Here is a 16764-nt window from a genome sequence, read left to right as displayed (position 1 = left end):
AGTCTTGGTTTTGGCGAAATATTCTGGATGTTCCTATCATTGCTATCTGTATTCTCTGCAGGACGTGCTGGTAGAGTTGTTGGAGAAATGTGCAGATGGGCTGTGGAACGCTGAGCGCTACGAGTTAATGGCAGTGATTTACAAGTTCATCATTCCTATCTACGAAAAACGCAGGGACTTTGAGGTATGTTCCTGCAATTCCACTCAACTGTGGGATCTTCCTTAAGCTCAGGATGTGCCACGCCAATGGCTGATGATTGTATAGTACTTCTTGGATGCATTAAGTCTTCCCGAGATATTTCACAGAACAACATATGGCACCAACCCATAAACTCAGCCTGCAGGAGAACGGGGTGTGGGGGGGGCGGGGAACAAGGTTTAGCATGGCAATTTCAGAGTTTATGTCCCAAACAACAGGTCATTATCGACAATGATGGATTGGTTAAAATTGTGAATACTATGCAATTAGAAGGCAAATATCTCACCCAGGAGAGCTGAACCCAGCAGAGTTTCCAACTGCCATTCCAAACCACCAGAGGATCACATTTAGAACCATGTGACAAAAAAAATGCCCCATTTCTCAAGTGGCAGGCTTTGACCTACCAGGGTGAGCATGGTCCTTGAATCAATTTATGACCAAGCAGGGCCCTTGCAGAGCCAAACTCTGGAGCCAGTGTTGTTGTCTTGATTTTTAGCTCATCGACTGCAGAAGGCTAAATATGGCCTTTAATAATCATTACATTCGAGGGACACAAGTAACCTGCCTCGATTAATAAACTTCTAAAGATTAAAAGGTCCATATCTGTTTACTGGGACAAGGCCCTGTTCTGAAGATCGATGTGAGACCATTTAATTTTCACTTTCTTACACCTCAGACTACCTTCCTTCCATCTCCAAAACCCCAAATCAATCCCTTAAGCCTTCATTTACATCCCTCACCCAACAAAACATACCACAGCACTGTCCACTATAACCGGATTTTGAGATGTAAAATCATATTTGGAAATCTTTTAGAAGGGTATAAGTCATCAGAATTGACAAACATTACCCAATATCCTTTATTTTAAATGTCCTCTGAAAACCTCATGAAACTGTCAAGTTCACATTCCCGTTAACAACTGAGAGAATCCATTTGTGGTTTGGAAGGCATTTGTAATGGCATTTCACTGAGCTCCTGATTACCTAACTCTCTTGAATACAGTTCACCAGAGTCTTTGAATACAGCCAGGAGCTTTGCTATCTCTTAAAGCTTTGAAGGAGCCAATCAGATGGCTTGGATGGGCATCAAGGGATAAGTTAAAGTCTACACAAACAGACCTGGAATTTACTATTTAACTGCTGTATGGTAGTACGTTATCCTATGAATAAAATACTGCAATGCATTTTGGTCTCCTTATCTAAGGAAGGATGTTCTGGCTATGGAGGGAATGCAATGAAGATTTACCAAACTGAATCCAGAATTCATGGTACCCCAAAGGCTTTCTATAGATATGTCAGGAATAAAAGAATGACTAGGGTAGGAATAGGTCCAGTCAAGAATAGTAGTGGGAAGTTGTGCGTGGAGGCTGAAGAGATTGGGGAGACACTGAATGACTACTTTTCATCAGTATTCACTCAGGAACAGGACATTGTTGCCTATGTGAATATTGAGTCACAATTAATTACAATGGATGGCATTGAGGTATGGAGGGAAGAGGTGTTGGAAATTCTGGAAAGGCTGAAAATAGATAAGTCCCCTGGGCCTGATGGTATTTATCCAAGGATTCTCTGCGAAGCAAGGGAGGAGATTGCAGAGCCATTGGCCTTGATTTTTATGTCCTCGTTGTCTACAGTAATAGTGCCAGAAAACTGGAGGATAGCAAATGTGGTTCCCTTGTTCAAGAAGGGGAGTAGGGATAACCCTAGTAAACTATAGGCCGGTGAGCCTCACTTCTGTTGTGGGCAATGTCTTAGAGAGAATTGGAAGGGACAGAATTTATGAACACCTGGATAGGAATAATGTGATCAAGGATAGTCAGTATGGTTTTGTGAAGGGCAAATCGTGCCTCAAAAACCTTATTGAATTCTTTGAGAAGGTGACTAAGGACGTGGACGAGCGTAAAGTGGTAGATGTGATGTATATGGATTTTAGTAAGGCGTTTGATAAGGTTCCCCATGGTCGGCTACTGCAAAAAATACGGAGGTATGGCATTGAGGGTGCTTTAGTGGTTTGGATTAGGAATTGGCTGGCTGGAAGAAGACAGAGGGTAGTAGTTGATGGTAAGGGTTCATCTTGGAGTGCAGTTACTAGCGGTGTTCTGCAAGGATCTGTTTTGGGACCACTGCTGTTTGTCATTTTTATAAATACCTGGAGGAGGGCTAGAACGTTGGGTGAGCAAGTTTGCAGATGATACGAAAGTCAGTGGAGTTGTTGACAGTGAGGAGGGTTGTGGCACTTTACAGCTGGATATAGATAAGCTGCAGAGCTGGGCAGAAAGGTGGCAAATGGAGTTCAATGTGTGAAGTGATTCACTTTGGTAAGAGTAACAAGAAGATAGGGTACTGGGCAAATGGTCGAATACTTGGTAGTGTGGATGAGCAGAGGGATCTTGGTGTCCATGTACACAGATCTCTGAAAGTTGCCACCCAGGTAAATAGTGCTGTGAAGAAGGCATATGGCGTACTGGCTTTTATTGGTAGAGGAATTGAGTTCCGGAGTCCTGAGGTCATGTTGCAGTTGTATAAGACTCTGGTGCGGCCGCATCTGGAGTATTGTGTGCAGTTTTGTTCACCATACTATAGGAAGGATGTGGAGGCACTGGAACAGATGCAGAGGAGGTTTACCAGGATGTTGCCTGGTATGGTAGGAAGATCATATGAGGAAAGGCTGAGGCACTTGGGGCTGTTTTCATTGGAGAAAAGAAGGTTTAGGGTTGACTTGATAGAGGCGTACAAGATGATTAGGGATTTAGATAGGGTTGACAATGAGAACCTTTTTCCACATATGGAGTCAGCTATTACGAGGGGGCATAGGTTTAAATTAAGGGGTGGTAGGTATAGGACAGATGTTAGGAGTAGATTCTTTACTCAGCGAGTCGTGAGTTCATGGAATGCCCTGCTTGTAGCAATGGTGGACTCTCTCTCTTCATGGGCATTTAAACGGGCATTGGATAGACATATGGAGGATAGTGGGCTAGTGTCGTTCAGGTGGGCTTGGATCGGCGCAACATCGAGGGCCAAAGGGCCTGTACTGCGCTGTATTCTTCTATGTTTTATAGCAGGACTGACATATGATGAGAGACTGGATCAGTTTAGACTATTCACTGAAGTTCGGAAGGATGACAGGGGATCATATCAATCTGTAAAATTATGACAGGACTAGACAGGGTGAATGCAGGAAGGAATTTCACGATGACTGGGGAAATCCAGAACAAAAAGGAGTCACAGTTTAAGGATATGGGATAGCCCATTTAGGACCACGGTAAGAATTTTCTGAACCCTGAAAGTGGTGAGTCAGTGGAATTTTCTGCCACAGAACGTAGTTGTGGCCAAAATATTGAACATTTTTAAGGAGGAGTTAGCTGTAGTTCTTCGGGCTAAAGAGATCAAAGAGCTGAAAGTGGGAACAGGGAACTGAGTTGGATGATCAGCCATGATCTATATTGAATACTGGAACAAAATGGCCTGCTTCTGCCCCAATTTCCTATGTTTCTATGAAGAATATTCCTCTTTCAAAATGCTGACGTTCCTTTAACAACTTGCCAATTATCAGAAGTAACAACTTGGCAACCATGTTATTTATTGATCATGTAATTTCTCAACCAAAAACTTTATGATTAATCACAATATTTAGAATAGGTCTAACATCTGCTGCAGTACTTTATTATGGTGTGAAGTGTGCAAATATTTTGGATGTCACAGTAGAAAGAAAGGGCAAGGGAGAACTACAAACCTGGGTATACAGAAAACCAACAAACACTGACCAAATACTTAACTACACTAGCAATTATCCCAACGCACACAAACAAAACTGTATCAGAACACTATTCCAACGAGCCATCACACACTGCAGCACAGATGAACTTCGGAAAGCAGAAGAGAACCAACGCTACAACGTATTCAAGAAGAACGGATACTCAAAAAATGCAGTGCGCAGATTCCTTAAGAACAAACCATGACAAGCAGACCAAACACAGCCAGAAACCCTAACCACCTTACCATGCATCAAAGAATTTTCAGAAATGACAGCCAGACCCTTGGAATCCTCGTAACACACAAACCCACCAACACTCTCAAACAAAAACTAACAAACTTAAAAGACCCAGTATAACCCATGGACAAAACCAACGTCATCGACAAAATTCCATGCAAGGACTGCCATAAACAGGAAGAAAGTTATCCACCAGGATACACGAACACCAGCTAGCCACAAAAAGACACGACCCTCTCTCCCTCGTAGCCCTACACACGGATGAAAAAAAACACCGTTTCGACTGGGTCAACACATCTATTCTGGGCTAAGCAAAAACATGCCAGAGAATTTCTAGAAGCCTGGCACTCCAACCACAACACCATCAACAAACACATAGATCTCGATACCATCTATCAACCCCTCAGAAAACGAACAGGAAATGACATCACCACAAATCCCAGGAACCCCAACCAGGAGAAAGATATAAATAGAAAGCAGAAGACAACAGCTTCGCTTCACTTGGAGGTCGCCACTGATGATGTTACCTAGCCAGGTAATGAAACATCTGGATATCAAAGCTACAGCTCAGCGAGCAAACCTACACACTAAACATTTTGCACTTGTCTTTATTTCCTCTTTGCCGTGATGACAGCACCTCCGTACTGGTGTAATTCGAATTACCAAGCAAAACTCCTGACTGCATCAAAATTGGAACGCATCTGGAATAGTCACTTATGTAAATGTAATGGTGAAATCGGGACATTAGCGTGCAGCCTCCCACTCCATCCCTAATAATAACAAATTTAGACACTCATAAATTTGTGCTGGTTTGAATTTATAAGACTCCTGCCCAATGTCTTGTATCAGCTCGAACTTAGTCTTTTTTCCCCTCTGTATTTTAGAAACTTGCTTTCATATATAACACGCTGAATGAAGCTTATAAGAAAATAATTCATGTCCTTCACACGGGGCGGAGACTTCTGGGAACATTCTTCCGCGTTGCTTTTTACGGTCAGGTGAGTGTCATGTGCGAGACAGATAACTGCCCGGTTAATGCGATTCCACTCAACTGTGGGATCTTTCTCCTGCTCAGGATGTGCCACACCAATGGCTGGTGATTGTATCGTACCTCTTTAATGCATTAGGACATCCCTAGGTGTTTCACAGGACAACTTATGGCACCAACCCATAAGCTCAGCCTACAGGAGGAGAGCAGGGGGAGAGGTTTAGGATGGCAATTTCAGAGCTTATGTCCCAAACAACAGGTCATTGTCAACAATGATGGATTGGTTAAAATTGTGAATACTAAAGCAGCTGCAATTTGAAGGCAAATACCTCAAAGAACAGTGGGGGTAGAGCCGATTGCAGAGATAGGGAGGGGAGACCATAGAGAGACATGGAAGCAATTTAAAAATCAAGATGTACTCTCTGTGTGGTCTCACCAATACCCTATATATGTAATTGCAACATGACTCCCTTGGTCTTATGCTAAAACCCTTTGGATTAAAGGCCAACCAGCCATTTACCTTCCTAATCACTTGTTACACCTGCATATTAACTTTTGTGGTTTGTGAGCAACAGCATCAAACTCTTCAAAATCCCAACATTTGCTCACCAATCACAGAATGTTCTGGTTTTCTATTCTTCCTGCTAAGGCAGATATTTTCTCACACTCCTACATTATAAGCCATCTTCTCCTCCAGTTTAATGTGTCTGAATCCCTTTGTAGACTTACGGTTTCTTCCTCACCCATTTACTTTACTATCTAGCACTGTCTTGTTAGCCAGTCTGGATCTTTTTTATTCATTTCACTCAAAGAATCATAGAAGTTTACATCATGGAAAGAAGCCCTTGGGCCCAAAATGTCCATGCCACCCAATTTCCACAATTTAAATTAGTCCCATTTATGTTTGGTCAATACCTCTCCATACCTATCCCAACCATGTACCTGTCCAAATATTTCTTAAATGATAAAATTGTACTTGCCTACACCATTACCTCTGACAGTCTGTCCCAGCCAATCGCCACCCTCTCTTTGAAAACGTTGACCCTCTAGACCCTTTTGTATCTCTCCCCTCTCACCTTAACACTATACCTTTTAGTTTTAGACTCCCCTACAATGGGGAAAAGCTGTTGGCTATCGACCTTATCTATGCCTCTCGTGGTTTTATAAACCTCAGTCTCCCGCACTCCAGAAAAAAAGAGTCCCACCTATCCAGTTGATCCTTTTAATTTCCACTCCAGGTAGCACTCTAGTAAATCTTTTCTGAAATTTTTTTAGTTTTAATATCCTTTCTATACTAGGGTGACCAGAACTGTACTCAGTACTCCAAATGTGGCCTCACCAATGTACAGCTGCCATCAAATAAACCAATGGTTTAGATTCTAAATAGTTAAGATCCAAGCACTGACACTTGCAGCACTACCCCTAGTTAGACCATCCCATCCCAAAAATGACTTATTTATAACCTAGTCTACCCATTCACCAAACCTCAGTGGAAGGCAATTTCCTCCAATTGCACAAACCCAAATCTTTTGCCACAATCTTTTAAAACATTTCTTGATTTAAGTTTCAAGAACAGGAAGCCGTAAAAAGTGATTGATTTTAGCATCTGATTGTTTATAACCTCTTGCAGGTCTGTACATGTTCACATGGAACCTTTACTTAATATGTCTAAAACCCTTTGTAGACTTTCATACCTGCAGAATCCTGTTAAGTGCCCAAGATAATTGTTAAAAGTTTCAATAGAGAGAGAAGAACTTGTTTGAAGCATTATATGTTGTTGTGATCTAGAATGACCTGCATCAAAGGGGATGTATCAGCTCATTTAATATAAATGTTCAAAAAGGAATTTGATAAGTTGTTGAAAGGAATGCATTTTTAGCATTTATGGGAAAGAATGCATGAGATGTTTGCATTATTCTTTCAAAGAGCTTATATCACCAAAATGGAATGAAAGGATGCATCTGTGCTTTAAAACTAGACATTCATAAATAAAAACAGGTGAGTATAGAATGCATTTAAATGAAATTTCACCACATGCACCCCCCACTCCAATTTTCTAAACAGAGATGTGAAAATGATTTCATAGTAAAGATTTAGGAAATGATTTCCTCTGGTTGGTGAATCAAGAACAAGGGGAGAAAATCTTAAAACTAGAGACTGAGACCACACGATGGAAATCAGGAAGCACTTGAGCCCACAATGGGTAGCAGAAATTCTGAATTTTCTTATGAAAACGCACTGTTAATGTTGGGAGTTTTGCTCGAATGCTATTGTGCAATATCTGGTGTTTGCATTAATCTTAACTTGGCTCAGTTACAAACTGATGGGTGAGTCATAAGGGGAATTCCAACTCAGACTTGCTACAAAATCACAAGCATAAAAATGCCTTTTCACAAGCTTCACAAACATTACTACATTTTCCACATTAAGCACAAAATTGTGTACTTAGCAGAAGGCAGTAATTCCTGATGGGACACCGGTCCTCTACCTTAAGTTAACTGGGAGCCTTGTCTCTCGGTTTTCCTTTTCTTTAATTGTTGCTGGAATGTGAGTGTTGTTGGCTAGACCAGCACTTATTATTGCCCAACCCTAAAAGACCAAAGGGCAGTTAAGATTCAACACATTGTTCTGGGTTTGGAGTCACATGGTGGCCAGACTGAGTAAGAATGGTAGGTAACCCTCCCTGCAGGAAACTGGTGAACCAGACGGGCTTTTACTGCAATTGACAGTGCTTATCATTAGGTCAGATTTTTATTAAATTCAGATTTCACAATCTGCCACAGTGGGACTTGAATCCATGTCCCCAAAACTTGAAAACACTGGGAATGCTGAAAGTCCGAAATTTAAAACACCGAATTTTGCAGACATTCAGCAGGTCTGGCAGCATTTGTGGAGAGACAAACAATCTGGGTATTCTCCAGCGTTTTCTTTTTTAATCTCCAAAACATTAGGCTGGGGCTCTGATCTATTAATTCAGTGACACTACCATGGCACTATCACCTCCTGAGACTATCTTCTGCTCTGTACTCATGTAGCTAATGGAGGCAGGTTCAAGACAGAAATTTATATTTCTGAAGACTAAAGATATTTAGGGAAATGGAGAACTGGGGCATTGAGGCAGATGATCAGCGATGATCTAGAATGGTGGGAAAGTTTGACAGATTGAATATGCTCGCAAGTTCTCCTCTTCTTGATGTTAATGCATACTTAGTGCCAAACATATTCTCATTTATTCATTGTAACCCCATACCTGTCCATCTGAATTGTCAGTCATTACCATATTTGCCTCTCTGTGATAGTACCTTTGATCACCTCTGTGATAGGTCATTGTCATTCTGAGATGCTCCAGATTTGTGCATCATTGATGCTTATTCCATGTAGTGGCACAGTATGCCAGAACCCTAAGGTAATATTCTGGTGTCAAGAGATCAAATCACAGCATGGCAGCTTGATGAAACTTGAATCCAATAAAACATAGAGTCATAGATCCTACAGCACGGAGACAGGCCCTTTGGCCCATGCTGACCATAATGTCTGCCTGTGCTAACCCCATTTCACTGCACTTGGCTCATATCTTTCTAACCCTTTCCTATCCATGTATTTATCCAAATGCCTTTTAAATGTTGCCAATATACCCACCTCAATCGCTTCTGCAGGCAGCTCATTCCATATATATACCACCCTTTGTCTAAATAAGTCACCCTTCAGGTTCCCCTTTATTCTTTCCTCTCTAACCTTAAACTGAAGCTCTCGAGTACTTGATTCCCCAACCCTGGGAAAAGGACTGATTGCATTCACCCTTTGTATGCCTCTCATGATTATAGACACCTCTACAAGGCTCCCTCTGAGTGTCCCTGAACTCCAAGATCCCTCTGTTCCACTACACTCCTTAAGGCACTACCATTCACCATGAAACTCCTGCCTTGATATGACTTTGCAAAATGCAAGACCTCACACTTATGAGAATGTACAAGGCATGATTAGTAAGTTTGCTGATAACATGAAAATAGGTGGTATTGTGGACAGTGAGGAAGGTTGTCAGAAATTGCAGCAGGACCTTGAACAGCTGGGGAAGTGGGCCGAGAAATGGTAAATGGAGAATGCCTTGTACATTCTCATCCAAATCATTGATATAGATAACAAACAGTAATGGGCCCAGCACCGATGCCTGAGGCACTCCATTACTCACAGGCCTCCAGTCTGACAAACCATCTTTCTACTGTTATACCCTTTGCTTCCTACCATCAAGCCAATTTTGTATCCAATTTACCAGTCACCTTAGATTCCATGCGATCTAACCTTCCACAATAGCCTACCATGTGGAATCTTATCAAAGGTCTTATTGAAATCCATCTACCACCCTGCCCTTGTCAACCTTCCTTTTCTCTTCATCAAAGAACTCTAACAAATTTGTGAGGCATGATCTCTCACTCACAGAGCCATGCTGACTACTCCTAATCAAACACTATCTTTCCAAATGTATATATATCTTATCCCTCAGAAACTTCTCAAGTAACTGTGGGCGGCACGGTGGCACAATGGTTAGCACTGCTGCCTCACAACGCCAGAGATCCGGGTTCAATTCCCGCCTCAGGCGATTGACTGTGTGGAGACACATTCTCCCCGTGTCTACGTGGGTTTCCTCTGGGTGCTCCGGTTTCCTCCCACTGTGTGGACCACAGTCCAAAAATGTGCAGGTTTGGTGAATTGGCCATGCTAATAGTGTTAGGTGCAAGGGTAAATGTAGGGAACTGGGTCTGGGTGGGTGCACTTTGGCAGGTTGATGTGGACTTGTTGGACTGAAGGGCCTGTTTCCGCACTGTAAGTTGTCTAATTTAACTGCCACAGATGTTAAGCTTCATGGACTGTAGTTCCCAGGCTTTTCTTCACCGCCCTCCTTGAATAATGGCAAAACATTTGGTACCCTCCAGTTTTCCTCACCTGTGGCTAACGATGATGCAGAAATATTATCTAGTGGCCCCATAATTTCTTCTCTAGTCTCTTGCAGTGTTCTTGGATATATCTGGTCAGGTAAAAAGTGAGGTCTGCAGGTGCTGGAGATCAGAGCTGAAAATGTGTTGCTGGTTAAAGCGCAGCAGGTCAGGCAGCATCCAAGGAACAAGAATTTCGACGTTTCAGGCAAAAGCCCTTCATCAGGAATGAGGAAAGTGTGTCCAGCAGGCTAAGATAAAAGGTAGGGAGGAGGGACTTGGGGGAGGGGCGATGGAGATGTGATAGGTGGAAGGAGGTCAAGGTGAGGGTGATAGACCGGAGTGGGGTGAGGCCGGAGAGGTCAGGAAGAAAATTGCAAGTTAGGAGGGCGGTGCTGAGTTCGAGGGAATCGACTGAGACAAGGTGGGGGGAGGGGAAATGAGGAAACTGGAGAAATCTGAGTTCATCCGTTGTGGTTGGAGGGTTCCCAGGCGGAAAATGAGGCGCTCTTCCTCCAACCATCGTGTTGTTATGTTCTGGTGATGGAGGAGTCCAAGGACCTGCATGTCCTTGGTGGAGTGGGAGGGAGAGTTAAAGTGTTGAGCCACGGGGTGGTTGGGTTGGTTGGTCCGGGCATCCCAGAGGTGTTCCCTGAAGCGTTCCGCAAGTAGGCGGCCTGTCTCCCCAATATAGAGGAGGCCACAACGGGTGCAGCGGATGCAATAGATGATGTGTGTGGAGGTGCAGGTGAATTTGTGGTGGATATGGAAGGATCCCTTGGGGCCTTGGAGAGAGGTAAGGGAGGAGGTGTGGGCGCAAGTTTTGCATTTCCTGCGGTTGCAGGGGAAGGTGCCGGGAGTGGAGGTTGGGTTGGTGGGGAGTGTGGACCTGACGAGGGAGTCACGAAGGGAGTGGTCTTTGTGGAACGCTGATAGGGGAGGGGAGGGAAGTATATCCCTGGTCGTGGGGTCCGTTTGGAGGTGGTGGAAATGACGGCGGATGATACGCTGTATACGGAGGTTGGTGGGGTGGTAGGTGAGAACCAGTGGGGTTCTGTCCTGGTGGTGGTTGGGGGGGCGGGGCTCAAGGGCGGAGGAGCAGGAAGTGGAGGAGATGCGGTGGAGGGCATCGTCGATCACATCTGGGGGGAATCTGCGGTCTTTGAAGAAGGAGGCCATCTGGGCTGTGCGGTGTTGGAACTGGTCCTCCTGGGAGCAGATGCGGCGGAGACAGGACCAGGAGATTTATCAACCTTCATACATCTAACATCACTGGTACTGTGTTTGGACTGACCTCAAGATATCACCACTAACTTTCCCAAGTTCCCAAGTCTTCATGTCTTTCTTCACAGTAAACACAGAGGAGAAATATTCATTGAGATCCTCACTTGTCTCCTGCGGTTCTACACATACATAGAACATAGAACATAGAAGGATACAGCGCAGTACAGGCCCTTCGGCCCTCGATGTTGCGCCGACCGAGTCCTACCTAACCTATACTAGCCCAATAACTTCCAAATGCCTATCCAATGCCCGCTTAAATGAACATAAAGAAGGAGAGTTCACCACTGATACGGGCAGGGCATTCCATGAACTCACAACCCGCTGTGTGAGGAATCTACCCCTAACATCTGTCCTATACCTACCACCCCTTAATTTAAAGCTATGTCCCCTAGTAACACCTGACTCCATTAGCGGTAAAAGGTTCTTAGTATCTACCCTATCTAAACCCCTAATCATCTTATACACTTCTATCAGATCTCCCCTAAACCTTCTCTTCTCCAATGAGAACAGCCCCAAGTGCCTCAGCCTTTCCTCATAAGATTTTCCTAGCATTCCAGGCAACATCCTGGTAAACCTCCTCTGCACTCGTTCTAAAGCTTCCACATCCTTCCTATAGTATGGCGACCAAAACTGCACACAATACTCCAGATGAGGCCTCACCAGAGTCTTATACAACTGCAACATGACCTCAGGACTCCGGAACTCAATTCCTCTGCCAATAAAGCCCAGTACACCATATGCCTTCCTCACAGCACTATTTACCTGGGTGGCAACTTTCAGAGATCTGTGTACATAGACACCAAGATCCCTCTGCTCATCCACACTACCAAGTAGCCTACCATTAGCCCAGTAATCCATCATCTTGTTATTCCTACCAAAGTGAACGACTTCGCACTTAGCTACATTGAATTCCATTTGCCACATTTCCACCCAGCTCTGCAACTTATCTATATCCCGCTGTAACCTACCACTTCCTTCCTCACTATCCACAACTCCACCGACTTTAGTGTCATCCGCAAACTTGCTTACCCAGCTTTCAAGTCCTTCCTCTAGATCATTTATAAAGATAACAAAAAGCAATGGTCCCAAAACAGATCCTTGTGGTACACCGCTAGTAACTGCGCTCCAAGATGAACATAATCCATCAACTACTACCCTCTGTCTCCTTCCAGCCAGCCAATTCCTAATCCAAACCTCTAATGTATCCTCAATGCCATACCTCCGAAGTTTTAGCATTAGCCTACCATGGGGACCATACGTGTCCACTTTGGTCCTTGAGGGGTCCTATTCTTTCTCTAGTTATTGTTGTTCCTTTAATATACTTAAAATACCTCTTTGGATTCATCCCAATGTTCTCTGCCAAGGCTATCTCATGTCCCCTTTTGGCCCTTCTGATTTCCTTCTTCAGTAAACTCCTGTGTCCCCATATATCTCCAGGGATTCCCTTTATCCCAGCTGCCTGTATCTGAGCTGCCTCCTTTTTTTCTGGTCAAAGTCTCAATATCACGTCATCCAGGGTTCCGTATTCCTGCCAAACTTGCCTTTCACCCTCACAGGATCACAGAGACCTTGAACTCTAACTATCTCACTTTTAAAGGTCTCCCACTTGCCAGAGGTCCCTTTCCCTGCAAACAAACTGAAAGATGTGTGGGTCAGGTGAATTGGCCATGCTAAATTGCCCGTAGTGTTAGGTAAGGGGTATATGGTGGGTTGCGCTTCGGCGGGTCGGTGTGGACTTGTTGGGCCGAAGGGCCTGTTTCCACACTGTAAGTAATCTATATATCCCTTGACACTTTGGGCAATTTTGCTTGGCCAATTCATTTGGCCTGCACATCTTTGAACTGAGAGAGGAAACTGGAGCACCTGGAGGAAACCCACACAGACAAGGACAATGTGCAATCTCCACACAGACAGTCGCCCGAGGCTGGAATTGAACCTGGGTCCCTGGTGCTGTGCGGCAGCAGTGCTAACCACTGAGCCACCATGCCACCCCATGGAAATCTGCCACCTTACTATCTGGCCTATATGTGACTCCAGACCCACAGCAATTTGTTGACTCTTAACTACCCTCTAAAAGGCGTTTATGAGCCAATCTGTTCAAGGGCAATTAGGGATGAAGGGCAACAAATGCAGCAATATCCATATCCCATGTCACTTTTTTTTTAAATGACCACTTAATGAAATTGCATGCTTGTTCCATTTTGCATCTATTTAGCTGGATGTGATTACAGGTGAGTAGGATAATAATTTAATTGAGTTTATCCACATGGTAACCAGTTTACATTGTCTGTATTCATCCTTTTCAGGGTTTCTTGATATATCCTGATTTGTAACGAATTCTAGCTAACTGCCTTATTGGTAAAGCTTTTGTGGTAATGTTACTCTCATTTACTCATTTACCGAAGGAGATGACAATGACATTTTAAGTGCTGTAATAAGGTAAATTATTACAGCAACAGTACCATCACAATGTGATATTGTTTTTCTATCACACTCGGTCATCATTTTTTCCAACTGCATGCTCTCAATCTTAGTGCATTTATTTTTAATAGAGCTTCTTTGAAGAAGAAGATGGAAAAGAATACATTTATAAAGAACCCAAACTGACCAGACTGTCTGAAATATCGGAGAGGCTCCTCAAACTTTACGGTGAAAAGTTTGGAGTCGAGAATGTGAAAATCCTCCAGGATTCGAACAAGGTCAGCTGGACTCCGTGGTCTGTGTTTCAGGGGACTGAGGTGCACCTTGGAACCAGCCAGGTTGCCTTTTATCAACATCTCTGAATACATTTCTGCTTCTTGTGTTAGACAGTTTATGCACTATCCAAACACTTGACTCATACCTGGTCTAATCACGCTTTATAATCTAATCTGTTTTTTTTTAACCGATGGTGGTAAAACAGACAAAGGCATCTACTTTTCCTTTCGTATGTTATGTTCCAACTTGTTGATTCGGTGGTATGTTTTATTGCTGTCAGCTTTGCAATTTCTGTGAATCAGATATTTTGTATGAACAGCTATACAGTGTGTTAATCCCATTAACCACATCTCCCGCCACATTCCTTATCTCCGAAACGGAGTAGTCACCCACGAAAGCAAGGGGATATGAAGCAGCCTGGCTTAAGATCGATAAAGTGCCTTGGATCACTTCCCATTCTCCCTCACCACTACCCCACCCCCCATTAGTCTGGCACTAAAGGGTAACGTAATGCCTGGAAAACTTGTCAATCATCCACATTTTCCAGGAGGAATTCTAGGTCTTCCATCAGAAAGAGTTCATATATGTGTTGTGAGACACTGTCCCATCAAAATGTAATGGGTGTGACTGGGCTCAGGCAAGAGACAGTGCATAAGAGGGTGGGTGATGCCGTGAGAGGGTCAAGGGGAGAGGTTGGGGGTTCTCTGCAGTCCCTCCTTATTGTCAGCCAGTGTTCTGAAGCAAAACTGAAATCTTTTAATGAGGGCTCACTACTTCTGAACCACAATTTCCTGGCTGTCTCTGCTGAATGCAGTTATCCCCAAACACAGCCAGGAACCTCCTGCTGTTGAACAATGTAATCCTGAAACACCAGTAAGCCCCATCTGCCCCCTCCAGTGGATGCAAAAGATTGCGTGGTGTTTCTCAGAAGTCAAGCAATGGGTTTTGTCCAGGGCCCTGACCAGCACTCACCCTCAATCACAAATGTCAAAAGAACAGAGTGTCAGGGCATTAACCCATTGCTGTTAGTGGAGCTTGCTGTGCTCCAGACAGACCACCACTTTCCCTCCAATACAACAATGACTCCACTTCAGAAGCACTTTGACATGTCTTGAGGTAACAACGGGTATCTTACAAATTATTGTGCTCTCTCTTGACATTTCTGCTAATTTAACAGTAGTCAGTAAATGTGAGGGGGCTTTGTAGACATTTAAAGTCTAGACATAAACTCCAAGTGGGTACTGTTGACTGTAACTCTCCTTTTTGTTCTATATCAAGGTGAAAATTTCCACTGATGGTTCTGAGTGATAACTAACTTTATTTGTGAGTGGGCAGTACTAATTTCTTATGCCCACACAGTTTCTCTTACATTCAAGGTGAATACACTAAGATATAAGTCATACCCAGAACAGGGATAAACAGGATGCTTCAGAAGAATTCAGAAGCAGAGAATTTAAATTGAGTTTTGTTGAAAACATTAGTTAGACCACATTTGTTATACTATGCTCCTGATCTATAAAAAGGATACACATCCACTCAAAAAGGTCCTTACAGAATGGGCAGTACAGTGGCTTACAGGCGGCATGTTGACTCTATGAGCACCATGATGGCTCAATGTTTAGCACTGCTGCCTCACAACACCAGGGTCATGCTTTGATTCCATCCTCTGTGTGCAGTTCTTCCCATGGCTGTAAAGGTTTCCTCTGGGTGCTCCAATTTGCTTCCACAGCCCAAAAATAAGCAGGATAGGGTGGATTGGTCATGCTATATTACCCACAGTGTCTAGGGAGAGGATTGGCCATGGCAACATGTGCAGTTACGGGGATGGGATGTGGGGTTGGGGCTGACTGGGATGCTGTTTAGAGAGTCAGTGTAGTCTTGATGGGCTGAATGGCCTACTTCCACACCGTAGGGGATTCTATGAAAATTTACAAGGATGATACCAGAACTGAGAGGCTATCATGTCAGGAAAAACTGAATATATCAAACACACAAAATACTGGAGAAACTCAACAGATTTTGTACTATCTGTGGAGAAAAAAACAGAATTAATGTTTTGAGTCAAGTTTGACTCTTCTCCAGAAGAGGCTAGGAGCTGTACATACACCCATAATTGTATCAGAGCAGGGAATCCCAGAAGGACGGATCATCCCTACAGCAAGCAATTCAGCCAATTCTGTCCACACCGACCCTTATATCAGCATTCCAGCCAGTCACAACCCTCTACCTTTTCCCTGTTAACCCTGCATTCCCCAGGGCTAATCCACCTTGCCTGCACATCCGTAGACACCATGAGCAATTTAGCATGGCCAATTCACCTAAACATGCACGTCTTTGGACTGTGGGAGGAAACCCACAGACACGGGGAGAATGTGCAAACTCCACCCAGACAGAGGCACAAATGTTCAGCCTTGTACCTTGCACTGATACACTGGGCCCCCCCATCATTGGTGATGGGGATATTTGTGGAACCTCCTCCTCCTGCTATTGTTTCATTCTCCACTAATGTTCACACCTGGATATGTCAGGATGCAGGACTTAGATCTGAATCAGTTGGATGTCAAATCAATTCACCCCTTTAAGCTGTTAAAACTGTTTGACACCATGTAATCCCATGTCATAGCATGACCAGGTTGACACCTCATTTTCAGATCTGCCTGGTAGCGTTTCTGGAA

General features: G+C 43.7%; 1 protein-coding gene across 1 annotated transcript in view; it reads left to right on the top strand.

Moving 5' to 3' along the window:
- The window catches only part of dock11 (dedicator of cytokinesis 11), a 305664-nt gene that overhangs the window by 266394 nt on the left and 22506 nt on the right, over nucleotides 1-16764 (top strand). The window contains exons 46-48 of the mRNA XM_060832572.1: nucleotides 62-184; nucleotides 5074-5187; nucleotides 13945-14091. Of these exons, the coding sequence (XP_060688555.1) occupies nucleotides 62-184; nucleotides 5074-5187; nucleotides 13945-14091 (384 nt within the window). The remainder of the gene's footprint in view (nucleotides 1-61; nucleotides 185-5073; nucleotides 5188-13944; nucleotides 14092-16764) is intronic.

This window comes from Hemiscyllium ocellatum, chromosome 11 (assembly GCF_020745735.1).
Source record: "Hemiscyllium ocellatum isolate sHemOce1 chromosome 11, sHemOce1.pat.X.cur, whole genome shotgun sequence".
Classification (NCBI taxonomy): Eukaryota; Metazoa; Chordata; class Chondrichthyes; order Orectolobiformes; family Hemiscylliidae; genus Hemiscyllium; species Hemiscyllium ocellatum.
This window is presented reverse-complemented; position numbering and strand designations above follow the sequence as displayed.